This window comes from Salarias fasciatus, chromosome 14, assembly GCF_902148845.1.
Source record: "Salarias fasciatus chromosome 14, fSalaFa1.1, whole genome shotgun sequence".
Lineage (NCBI taxonomy): Eukaryota > Metazoa > Chordata > Actinopteri > Blenniiformes > Blenniidae > Salarias > Salarias fasciatus.
In genome coordinates, this window is record NC_043758.1 from 14,298,472 (window position 1) to 14,310,876 (window position 12,405).

The following is a 12,405-nucleotide window of genomic DNA, read 5'->3' on the forward strand; positions in this document are numbered from 1 at the left end:
TTCTGAGTCCCACAGAGAATCTGGTATTTAATCGGCTACACAGAATTTGAAAGACCTTGTCTGATCAGAAAAAGACGCATTTCACATATCAGTGTAATTAAGTTGCATAATTTTAACGTGAGAACAAATTAAATGATTTCTCCCCCCTTGAGCCTACTTCTGGAGCCTTTTTTTTTTTTTTAATCAGATACTTGTGTTGACTTCCAGTGAACTTGGGAATGTTCCCCTCCTCCTCCTCCTCCTCCTCCTCCTCCTCCTCCTCCTCCTGCTTGCCGACTCCTGCGCACTCCGCTGCGCTTCAGACGCGCGCAAGTTTCCAGCCGAGGTGACCGACGACTCCGGCTGCGTGCCCACTTCTACAAACTCCATTCAATTTCGACACCATGAGCAGGGAGGCTCATTCATTTTGCAAGTTTTAAGCCAGAGGCGCTTGTTTACGGACAGCACGGGAGCAATGACGGCTTTCTCCAGCGGATCTGCCGATTAGAGGTAAGTTTGATCCAACAACCTGCTGGAAACCGCTCACCTCCCCCGCGGAGACTCTTCAGGATTTATATACTCCGTCTACTTATCCCTGCAGAGAGCTTATAGTGAAGTGATTAAAAAATGCTCTGAACTCATATTCTGAACTTGTTGTGATTGTGTTTCTTTTTTGTTATATTACAGTAATTCCCCACAGCTAACAATATCCTGGCAGCTTTGTGCTGTAATTGGGGCATTTCACTGCAGTGAGCACATACAAAAGGACCTCAGCTGTCCTCTGGGGCTGCCTCCTGTTGGAGCTTGACCAAATGGTCCCCCTGTTTCTTTAAGTCCAGCTGCCAGGACCAGCTCTCGGGCCTGGTTAATGAGTAAACTTTGAGAAGCTCTTAACCGGGAGTATCAAACACACTGCCTCTGGGCCACAACTGATCAGTCAGAGGTTCCAGTCCGGGCAATAGGGTGAAACATATTTACTGAGGGGTTTCTGTTAAAGTAACTGCAGGGATTACATTGTTGAAGTTACAGTAGCAGACATAACAAGACACCGAGACCTGAGCAGTGAAGCAGTGAACACTTGTTTCCTCTGCTGATAAATTAGCAACACAGCACAACAGTAAAGGTGAATTTTTAAAAATAGTAAAATCCAATTGAGTAAATCCAATTGAATGATGCATTGGGAAACAATAACTAAAAAAAAAACAAAAAAACAGTGATCTGTGTAAAAGATTGTGTTAAGATAAAGTTGATGTTGATATTTTTGCAGTTTAGTAGTTTTTGACAAAAATGAGTTTGACAGTCCTTCTTTAAGCTGATTATGATTTCTCTTTTTCGGTTAGTTCCAACAGTGATTCTCACCGGGCTGCAGTGTTTGCACTGTGACCTGCAATTTTGGATGTATTAAAGCAAGAAGCGGATCAACGGCAACCATGGATATTGGCAATGATGTGGATTTGTCCAATAATAACATCACGCCCCTGTGGAGACGGTGTCCAGATAATGGTAATAGTCGTCAGGGCTCAAGCAAACCCAAAAGCAGACCCCACAGTTACCACATGAATGGGGTCATGACTACGGACTTCCCCGTGGAGGACAATGGCTGTCCGTTCACCTTGAGCCAGCCCGCTGAGAGGCTGGTGGTGGCGTCGCCGTGCTCGGACAGGAACCCCACGGTGCTAAAGCACATTTTACACAAACCTTCAAGGAAGACCAGAGTAGTTCGAAGCATCAGTATTGGACACTTTTCCAGTGGACGCTTCTCACTGTCTAAGATTAGGTCTGAGGACAAAAAGTCTGCTTCACTGACCGACAGAGTATGCAATGGAGCCGGTACCAAGGGAAAAACCACTAACGGAGACTCGATATGGCCGGAGAAGCATCCTAAGGTCCTTCGGAAATGCGTCTCTGGTTCTTTGGCTGTGAACTCTCAAATAGACCAGATAGCATTTGGGACAAACTCATCTTCCCTGGACTCTGTTTCAGTTGACCGGTCTTCACCTGTCTTTCCTCAACGCACGCCTAACAATGGCAACCACTGTGAACTGTCCTCCCTCTCGTCCACTTCCAGCTCCTCTCCTCCGACCCGCCGCACCCTCACCCCCTCCCACAGTTCCAACTCCAGCATCCTCTCTCTGTCCTCCTTAACCTCCTCAGACCCCCCCACCCCTCGCTCGCCATCACCTGCAGACAGAGGCCAGCCACTGCTCAGGCAGTCTCAGATGTACACGCCTCCATCCTCACAAGACGCCAGACATGTCTCCTCATCTTCCTCCGTGTCCTCACTGTCCCCCACACCATCGTTTTCCCCATCCATCTCCCCCTCGCCTTCCATTGTCCTCAGCACCCACAGCCCCGCTGCCCTGAAGATGGGCACCCAGCAGATTATTCCCAAGGGTTTAGCGTCCGACGTTCGACTGACAAAGACGGCCGCCTCTGGCACTCAGGGACAAGGCTTGGCAGGGCTGCTGGGGTTGGATCCCTCCAAGCGGGCGGCGAAAGCCATCAGCATGGTGGAAACAGGGGCCTACTTCTCTACAGGAGGGGGCCATGGCGTGGAGACGGAGGGGGAGAGTGAGGGCACAGGAATGCTGAGGAGAGGCTTGAGGAGCACATCCTACAGGAGAGCTGTTGTGAGTGGAGTAGAGCTAGAGGTCCCAACGTTGGATCCAAGGACCCTTCAGCTGTCGCAGCTGGACATTAAAGGGTCAGATATGGATAACTTGACTTCGTCGGGCAGTCCAGCCAGTGCAGGGACCGGAAGCCTCACTAGTTCTGGAGCAGCTAAACCTGGGAGCCCCGGGACGCCCAGCTCTGTCAGCCCCAAGATTTCAAAGGCTGTCAGTCCTGTGTTGGAAAAGCTGAAAAGTGAGGAGAGAAACAAGGTGGGTGAATGTGTTTTTGTGAAGAAAATGTATCTGTGTGTTCAGAGAGTTTATTGTTAGGATTTCCTCAAGTCAAAAGGATTTCAAGACTTTATACCAATGGAATATGGAAACCCTTTAAAATTAACATATACATATGCAGCTCTTATGAAGTGTTGTTTTATTTAAAGCAGATAAAAGTAGTGAGTTTTCTTAAGTTTAACAATTCTCTCCGTGTTTCCATGCAACGCTTGCATGTTCTCCCTGAGTGTGGTTACAGTTTTAGGAACTCTGGTTTCTTCCCACAGCCCAAAAACATCCACTTGAGGTTATTTTGCGGTTTGAAATTGCAAGTAGGTATGAATTTGAGTGTGTGTGATCAGAGCCGTGACTGCTGTCCCATCTGGGGCGTACAATGCTTTCAGTCATGGTCACATGAGATTCAATGATGAGTTAACTCTGATCTGCATAAACAATCTTATAAATCCACTGTGAACATTGGCATCGCATTGCGTTTGTTTAGTTAGTCACGAGACATTTTGATTTCGCAGCCTCTGTGATCTTTTTAATGTTTGCTAAGTGCCGTGACCTGGACGTTCAGTATTGGGGTTAAAGTCTGAGCAGTGAAATCACGACAGAGATGGAGTGTTGTGGAACAGATGAGGCAGGCAGTCTTGGCAGCACCAGCAGCAGAACTTGGGACAAAGCCTTACAAGGAAACAATTAAAGCAGTTGTTAGGAGACATGACGTAATGTGACACTGTGCCCACACATAAGCACACGGTGGTGCCGCAATTAGACGGGGTCACTGAAAGAGGTTAGCAGAAAGAGCAGCCGCAGGTCATGACAGGTGACAGGAGGGTGCACGAGTCTTATTCCATTAGAAAAAAGAAAGAAAAAAAAAGTGTCTGAATGTCTTGTAACTCTGGGATTTGGTTTTGTTTTTCAGAGTCCAGACAGAAAGAAGGTTCTGACCAGTCAGCGGACGTTTGATAGTGAGGGTGAGAAACTCGAATCTGTCTGGTTTTCATGAGATTTTCATTTTCATTTCACTGACTGTTTATTTTGTCTTTTTTATTGAGCTATTTCTTGCAATAATGACAGCTTCTCTGTGTGTCTCAGAGGAGGAGCTGTACCAGAACTATCAGGAGAAGGCTTTACACAACGACTCCGACGAGGACCCCGATGCTCAAGAGGCCAAACCTGATGACGGCATCGTGGTTCAGTACCGACCCATCCGCACCTCCTGGAGCCAGCTCAGCGTGGTCAGACATAACACACATGCACACAGACATAAGGAGGGTTGTTCCCATTCCTCTGCTTAAATCTTTTGCCGTGTCTGTTGGGTCTTGGAATGCGAGTGCTTTAAAGAATGCTGTCATATCCAGTTTGGCCACTGCGTATACCCATCCTCCCACTGTCTCTGCATCCCCCTGCCCCCCGTTGCAGGGAGTGCTTCTTCTCACACTCAAGCATGCTGGGAGGCAGACAACACAGCCCACAGGAAGTTTTTGGAAGCCCTGCTGGGATCAGTGCCAACATGCTGGCAAACCCCTCGTAGTCGTCAGACTTTAAATCCCTGTGTAGTCGTCAGACTGCAAATATGCTTAAAATGCTGCCTCTTGGGAAAAGGGAAACGTGTGGTGGTGGCTTTGCATTACATAATCTAGTTAAGGCTTGGAATGGGGGGAAAAACAACAACATAGGAATATAGTGGACCTAATTTAGTTTCCTGTTCAGGTATTCTCATCTACTTGTTTACTTGTTTAGAAGTGTAGGAACAAATACAGGTGCCGATGTGAGTGAGGCTCAGCTTATCTTAATTTAACTTATATAGCACTGTGAAACAAACCACTGCCTAAAAACACTGAAAACAATAACATGGAAAGAATTGAAATTTTTCTTGCTCGGATGGAAGCTAAAGAATAAAAATGAGTTTTATAATCAGTTTTAAAAATGGACAGTGTTCGTGAAAGGGCTCACTCAGTGGGAGCTCGTCCCAGAATTTTGGAGTGGCAGCAACAGAAAAGCTCCGTGCCCTCTGAGCGTCTGTTCAGACCTCGGTATCTCCAGAAGCAGCTGATCAGCTGACCTGAGGAGCAAAGCAGTGAAGCAGCTCGGAGAGGCAAGGCGGGCGAGGACATTCAAGATTTGAAAAAACAAATTGAAAAATCCCAGAATGAATTTTGAAATGCACGGGAAGCCAGAACGAGAGTTATGTGTTGCATTCTGAATCGATTGGAAAGACTGGCTGACTAAAAACATGAAGTGTCAGCTATGATTAGTTCTGAAGTTTCAGGGTGAATGCACTCAGGCTCTCATGAATTAGGATTAGAATTAGGAATATTTAGTAATATGAATTAAGAAACTTTGAAACAGAGAACAATTGTGTTCATTTTTTTATTTCAACAAGAAAAAGATGAAACATCGATCATTTCAAGCTAACCAGAAAGTTTCTTTAAATAAATTTTGGTTCGTGAGCTTTCAACACATGTAGTATACTTTCATTTTTGTTTTCAAGTAAATCGTCCCACAATGCTGTGATTGTCCTGGTGTAGCAGGACGTTCAGTTCTGAATATAATACAAAGGATCAGATGTATAAGTGGTACCTATTCAGCAAACTTTGTTAGGCTCGTGTCTTTTCAGTATTTTTGAGGTGTGGTAGTCATGGAGTAAAGTGTGATTGAAGTCAAGTCTTGAAATTTTGATCTTGTCCATGTTTAAAAATAGCAAACATCAAAGTTGACATTCATTCGTGTTATTTATGCCACTGAGTTGACTTTGAATAATAATAACTAATTGGTAACTTTCTAGTTACATCCAGTGAAACTAAAATGAAACTGCAAATCTGGGCCGACTGCAGCTGATAGAGCAGGACACATTGTTACTCCTACTCTAAAAACTCGAAAAAACAAAGCTGCTTAAAGCAAAGCTGCTACAGAAGCACAGAGATTTAACAGAAACGAAAGCGAGAGCTATGACTCTTCATGTCTGTCTGTGGGAAAGGAATTAACCTGAAGAACCACTTGATATGTTTGATCTGCTGCATGTATTTGTTCTCATTGTTTGCTGAGCACTGCGGGGCAGATACTCCTGCAGAAGTGATACTGCTCCTCCGGGAGTGTGGTATCACTTCCCTCTTCCTTTCTACAGAACCGGATAGGAAGCTAGTGGAAATAAGGAAATAGCAAGACAGGATTTCTCTACCTGTTTGCATGAACTAGTTCAGCTCAATACAGATCTGCTCCTGCAGGAACATTGGTTCAATATAGTGAAACATGAGAAGGAGGAATACATTTTATCGAGTGGATCTTCAGTCTAACAAAGCCACAGATTTACTAACAAATCTGTAGACCAAAATTCACCAGCCACATGCCACCAGTCGCACCCTGCACACCTTTTTATGTTTACAGCCAAGTTACTACTAGTTACTAGTCTTGTTTGATCCCCAGTGAAGAAATGAAGAAGAGTAGCCTTAACCTTTTTAGTGGAGAATCTCGTTAAATACTCTTTGTGAGGTTTATTGGTGAATGTTTGACGCTCCTGGTTCAGGGTTTCGTGCTTTCACCCTGCGCCTCCGTATGTAGTGAAGATTGTCATTTCCTCATCAACCTCATGGGCTCCTCTCTCAGTTTGGTATGCAAAGTGCTCCTTTTGTTTGTGCGCTGAGACAATACTCACAATCAAAAACAAGCGACAGAGCACACCCATGCAAGAATTGCAGGTGGCTTGTGACCTTAAACAAACCAGTCTGCAAAGTGTTTGTAATCTTTTTTTTAACTTTAAACATCCCTTGTTTTTTTCTCTTTTTTTTTCACTGTTTAGGTGAAAAAAAGTGGCTTGTCTGACCTGATAAGTCAGGAGGAGCGCAAAAGACAAGAGGTAGGAGTCTTATTCTTTTATTTTCTTTGCCTCATTTTTATAAGCTCACGGTCAGCCAGCACTACGGAGGTCAAGCAGCTTGTTTTTCGACGCACAACAAATAAAAGCCCCATTAAGAGTACAAGAGGAAATCTGCATCATGAGCTGTTTGGCTATCAGGAGGAAATTCATTCAAGTGGACACGTGATGAAGCACGGCATGTTGGGAAAGACAGGCTGACTCATGAAGACTTAAATGTTCACGGCTTTGTTTCTTTACATGCCGAACATCACCGAAGCTCACAAATATGTCAGACATGTTAATTACACAGACCAGCTAATGAACCTGGAATTTGCGCCGCCCTTTGCTGATTTCCCTTCATTGCGTTATTTTGTTTCCTTCCTCAGGCCATTTTTGAGGTGATCTCCTCGGAGCACTCTTATCTCCACAGTCTGGAAATCCTGATCCGCATGTTCAAGAACTCTGCGGAGCTCAGCGATGCCATGACTAAGACTGAGCACCACCACCTCTTCTCAAACATCACCGATGTCTGCGAGGCAAGCAAAAAGTACGTGTGTGTGTGTGTGTGTGCACTGAATTATAAGCATTGTAAACTCTATTATGCACAGATTTATATCTTGTATATCATGTGTAAGTTTGGTTTGGCTTCATTTAGGTATTCTTGAGGTTGATATATTTCTTATTTATCACAGTAGAAGCATGTGCTAAACGCATTTCCTCCCTGTTTGATTTGTCATCTCCAATTTTGTTTGTTCTTGACTCAAAACTTGGATAAAGTAGGTATAGAATATAGAGCTGCTAATTTCTGCCTAAACTAATGAAATGTCCAATATTAACAGGCAGAAATCAGTGACGACATGTCATCTGTTCTGTATATATAAAAAAACTCCAACTGAAAGTTGAATATTTATTGTGTCACCAGACAAATATTTTCCAGTACCAATCGAACAAAAATGGTTCTTTTCGTGGTGAAGATCACCAAGCTCTCGGGACAGAGGATGGATGGATGTTTGTGTCGTTGTCTGCAGAGATTCGTCCACTTTAGCTGGAGTTCTCTTCATCAGTCCATGGTGTTCATGCAGCATTGGGTTTTTTCAGTATGGATGTGAGCGTTTGTGGGGCCAGAGAGAGAACAGAGCCGGGGAAGAAGTGAAAGACAGTCTGAGGCAAACAACAAAGGACACAGTTCCTCTCAATTATGGAGTACATACATACTTCACTGATTGAAAGCACTGAAGCGGACGCCTGTTTCATACAAGTTAATGAGAGATGTCATTCTCCTGTTGAAATCCCGTTGAGTTCAGCTCTCCATTTTAGTAATAGTGTCCACTATATGGTCTATACGACCGTTAAATAACACTCTTGACCATATAGTCATAAATTACTGTTTCTGAGTTAAACATTCATGGATCCGAGGTCAGAAAAAGTGAGACCTGGGAAAACTGTGCTGCCTCAGCTGTTCTGTGCTCAGCCAGACGTCATTTTCACAAATGATTGACAGTTTCTTTATGGGCTTATCTGAGGTGTCAGGTTAACATTTCACATCATTTTTCAGGTGTTTTCATTGAGAACAGACTTCACTGAAACTGTAGTTTGCTTATCAATCACAAAGAAAAAAAAAATCCTTCTTTTTCAAGTTAGTGTTCAAGTTTTAGAGGCTTTTCTACCCTGAAGTCTGGTGTCCTGTTTTAGAGACAGTCGACTCCAGTAAGTCCGCACTTTAGATCACATTTAGCCAGTGAAACAGAGTCGAGTGGAAAACTTTTTCTTCTTCTCATTGTAAGTGTGTGCTCCAGAGTGACGCCTCACAGCAAAATCTGGGTTAATAAATCAAAGCGTGAAATGAGTTTACGCGACCCTTTTACTGTTTCCCTGGGTGTTACTTCACCCCAGGCAAAAATGCACATGTGAAAAGCCTTTTTTATTGGGTTCTTTTTTTTTTGTTAAATAGTTAATTTATTATGGTTTAGTAACAAAGTGCTGGGAATTCAAGCCTTTTCTGTTACTCTTTCTTCATGATATTTGCTCAAGGAGTTTGTAACACCAAAATATTAACTGCATTAAGGTTGTCTTCTCTGTTTATATTGAATTTATAACAATATATGGAGAAACTGTGGAAACCCAGTGCTACCAGATAATTCCCTTCACTGTCTCCAGGCTATTAGGTACGTGTAGATTGACAGCACTGCTGTTTCTCAGGCTTGCAATTTGCATAGATGGTGGTATTAGTAAATTCTTCAGCAATTTGTGTTGTGCTTTTGTTCAGACATGTTGCAGCCCATTTCACTCCCCAGCTCTCATTCCTATGCACAAGTCAGGCACAATGGCAGGAGACCATTACCCAAATACATAGGACCCCCCCCCCCCCCCCCCCCCCCTCCAGAGAGTGTTTTCTGAAAGTGTTTATACATTTTATCAGATACAACATTTAAAAAAATTAAATAAAATAACCTAGTCAGTGGCCTTCTGTTACCATTGCTGAATTTTCCCTCCCTGGTTTATCTCCTCTGCCTCCACTTCTTCACCTATGACAACGCTGGGCCAAAGCCTTGACCTGATCCAGCTCAGAAGCTGCTCCATGTTATCATGTGCTCATGCCTTCATTAGAAAGGATAAACTTCACAGAGTGCAGGGTCACGCTGAGACGCAAGGCTCCGACGTCAAAGATAGCATCATTTTCCAGTGATTGTGTGTGTGTGTGTGTGTGTGTGTGTGTGTGTGTGTGTGTGTGTGTGTGTGGTGAGCAGGAATGAGGTGGGGTCAGGGCTCCAGGGGTGCTTCTGCTGATGAGCTCGATCCTGATGTAGCCGGTCAAGGTCAGCGTCCTGTGTCTGTACAACAGTTTCCTGTTTGCCACCTTAGCCTATGCACGCAACAACACTTATTCTCTTGAAGTGGGACATGCAGGGAGCCATTAAACCGGCCATCTGGTGGATCTCAGGAAAAGGAAGAGCCTCTGTGTTATGGTTAATGGTCGGCTGTGTCTATTTTAAGTGGTGGGGAGTTCCTCTGCTGTCATCGTACAGTGGGTGTAGAGGTGAGGCGTCGGCAGCTCTTCGTACTTTCCTGACTTTGTGTCGGTCACTACGACCTATATTTTTGTCGGTGTGTGACTCATGGGTTGCGCATTAGTGACTTGTGTCGCCTTCACCTGGAGCCCATCTCATCTCATGAGCTCATCTCGGCCCAAGCTGAGTTGGATAGTGTGATCTCGTCTTCATCTTAAACTGTCTTTTATTCAGGTTTTTTAAGGAACTGGAGGAGAGGCACCAGCAGAATATTGTGATCGACGACATCAGTGACATCGTCTGCAAACACGCTCAGTCCAACTTTGATCCCTACGTCACGTATTGCTCCAACGAGGTTTACCAGCAGAGAACCCTGCAGAGGCTGGTGTGAGTGACGCGCGCACACACACACACACACACACACACACACACACACACACACACACACACACACACACACACACACACACACACACAGACAAATAGCTTTTCCTATCTCGTCATTCATGGATTACATCCAGCGTGGCTGCTCTTCCTGCTCGCCATCAAGTCAACCCATGTCTTCCTCTGTTGCAGGTCTAAGAATCCGGCTTTCAAGGACGTGCTGACCAGGATCGAGGGCCACCCAGACTGCAGGAATCTGCCCATGATCTCCTTCCTCATCCTGCCCATGCAGAGGATCACCCGCCTGCCTCTTCTCATGGATGTGAGTCCAGCGAAGACATACAGTAGCACAAACTTTGTGATGACAAGATGGCCTCTTATGCAACCCATTTGTTTGTTTCTGCTTCCCTCATTCGGCATCAGATGACCTTTGACCTCAGAGATGTGCACGCGGCCTTACATCACTCCTTATTAACCTCAGCTGATTTCACTCCTCTGTCCTCCTTCAGTGTTTTTCTTTCCCTTCAGTTTTCATGTTTACATTGGCGCCACGTCTCTACCGTCCCTCCCTCTCTTCCTCCTTCTTGCTTGACGTTATTCCCTCCTCTCCTGCCCTCTGTCACTGTCTCTCGGGACACTGAGGTTTGTGATTGTACACTCAGAGACTTTCAGATCCTGAGAAAGTTTTGGTTTTTCGAGTCTTTTCTTCCCACAGCTTCAATGTTTTGTCAGACTTTTTCTTAGATGAGTCTATGTGTGTTATTCTGCATGCTTGTTATCAATTAATTTTTTTGTGTGTTGAATCCTTGTTTTACAGACAATTTGTCAAAAGACACCAAAAGACTCGGCGCAGTATGAAGAGTGTACAAGAGCTTTACAGGCAGTCAGCAAGGTCAGTGGTCAGTTTACCAGATAAATACTGAAGGCATCATGCTGCTTTCATTACAGTCATCTGACTGAACTGTGACAAATTACAAATAGGACTGTTTCATGTTCAAATAATTTAGACTATTAATTTTGTACAAAAGCCTCAAACTAAACAATGATGCCTAAAATATTTTTTTTTTTTTTTTTTGCAATCCTCTTTTCAATTTAGTGTCCAACTGGACAGGGAAGACATTTCAGATTTATACGGTCCAGAATTCTCTGTTGTCATGTGGCTTTCCTGTAACTGTTGCACAACATTTTCACATCTTTAGAAAGGCAGCTGCATTTACCAGAAAGTCGCAATTTTCTGTAGTGTGAATATCTTACAAACTCAAGATTAACGTTGAACCTAATTTTATGTTTAGCTGATGTGACACTCTTGCAACAATTGCGCAACATGTACAAATAATTCAGGAGTGAAAATTGATTATTTTCTTGCATTCGTATGTCTCCGTCTTGTACTGAACTGTCGCTGTCCAGTGAGGCAGAGGCTTTAAACATCACTTCAATACATTTCCATATTTCTGTGTGGCCGATAAGTATGAACAAATCACTTAGACTGCAGCCGATCAGCATTGCTTTTATGCTACAGTAACTGGATGAAATTGAAAAGATGAGCCACTCTTGTATAAATAAATTCTACTTCTCTGTGATCAGGTGGTGAGAAAGTGCAACGAAGGAGCTCGCACAATGGAGAGGACAGAAATGATGTACACCATCAACTCTCAGCTGGATTTCAAGATCAAGGTATGTGTGTAGCATGAAACACATGGAACCGATACATATTTAGCGTGATCTCAAACAAATCAACCTACTTTTTAAATCAGTGACGAGCTCAGTTTCTGTAGCACTTTTTTAATACTGCATTATGAAGTGTTTTATAAGAAAGCAGACCGAAAAAGGAGATGCTTTCACAAAGAAAATAACTTGAAATATAATATGTAAACAATAAAACATAATAAATTGTCAAATTATAAAAAAAACAGAAATATAATCTGCATCAAACATTTCCAACTGATTGTACAAAATAAAACCATTAAAATATGTTATAAAGAATATGTCTGAATCTGCTAGGTGGCAGCTCTGACTGGAAATAGTCAGAGGAGGATTTTTCACATTTTTAGCTTGAACTTAGTCATGTTTTACCTCCAGTCAGCGTATAGCAGTCCTCCTGCTTCCTGTAAGTTCATATCTATCAAGAATTGAACATCAACTGATAAAAAATGGCAACAAAAAAAGAGAAGTCTGTCAGGTTATTTCATTTGAATTCTACCATTATCCAACTTTCCCTGACAAGACAGCTTTGTTTGTGTCGCACATTTCAGCAATGAAGCAATTCAAAATGCTTAAAATGTACAATAAT

General features: G+C 43.4%; 1 protein-coding gene across 1 annotated transcript in view; it reads left to right on the forward strand.

The window, feature by feature from the left end:
- Positions 1-315: 315 nt before the first annotated feature.
- Positions 316-12,405, forward strand: part of LOC115400270 (rho guanine nucleotide exchange factor 26) — a 29,197-nt gene continuing 17,107 nt past the window's right edge. Inside the window, exons 1-10 of the mRNA XM_030108032.1 lie at positions 316-489; positions 1,320-2,861; positions 3,790-3,841; positions 3,963-4,105; positions 6,667-6,723; positions 7,110-7,270; positions 9,966-10,118; positions 10,308-10,437; positions 10,933-11,007; positions 11,700-11,789. Of these exons, the coding sequence (XP_029963892.1) occupies positions 1,410-2,861; positions 3,790-3,841; positions 3,963-4,105; positions 6,667-6,723; positions 7,110-7,270; positions 9,966-10,118; positions 10,308-10,437; positions 10,933-11,007; positions 11,700-11,789 (2,313 nt within the window). The 5' untranslated portion in view covers positions 316-489; positions 1,320-1,409. The remainder of the gene's footprint in view (positions 490-1,319; positions 2,862-3,789; positions 3,842-3,962; positions 4,106-6,666; positions 6,724-7,109; positions 7,271-9,965; positions 10,119-10,307; positions 10,438-10,932; positions 11,008-11,699; positions 11,790-12,405) is intronic.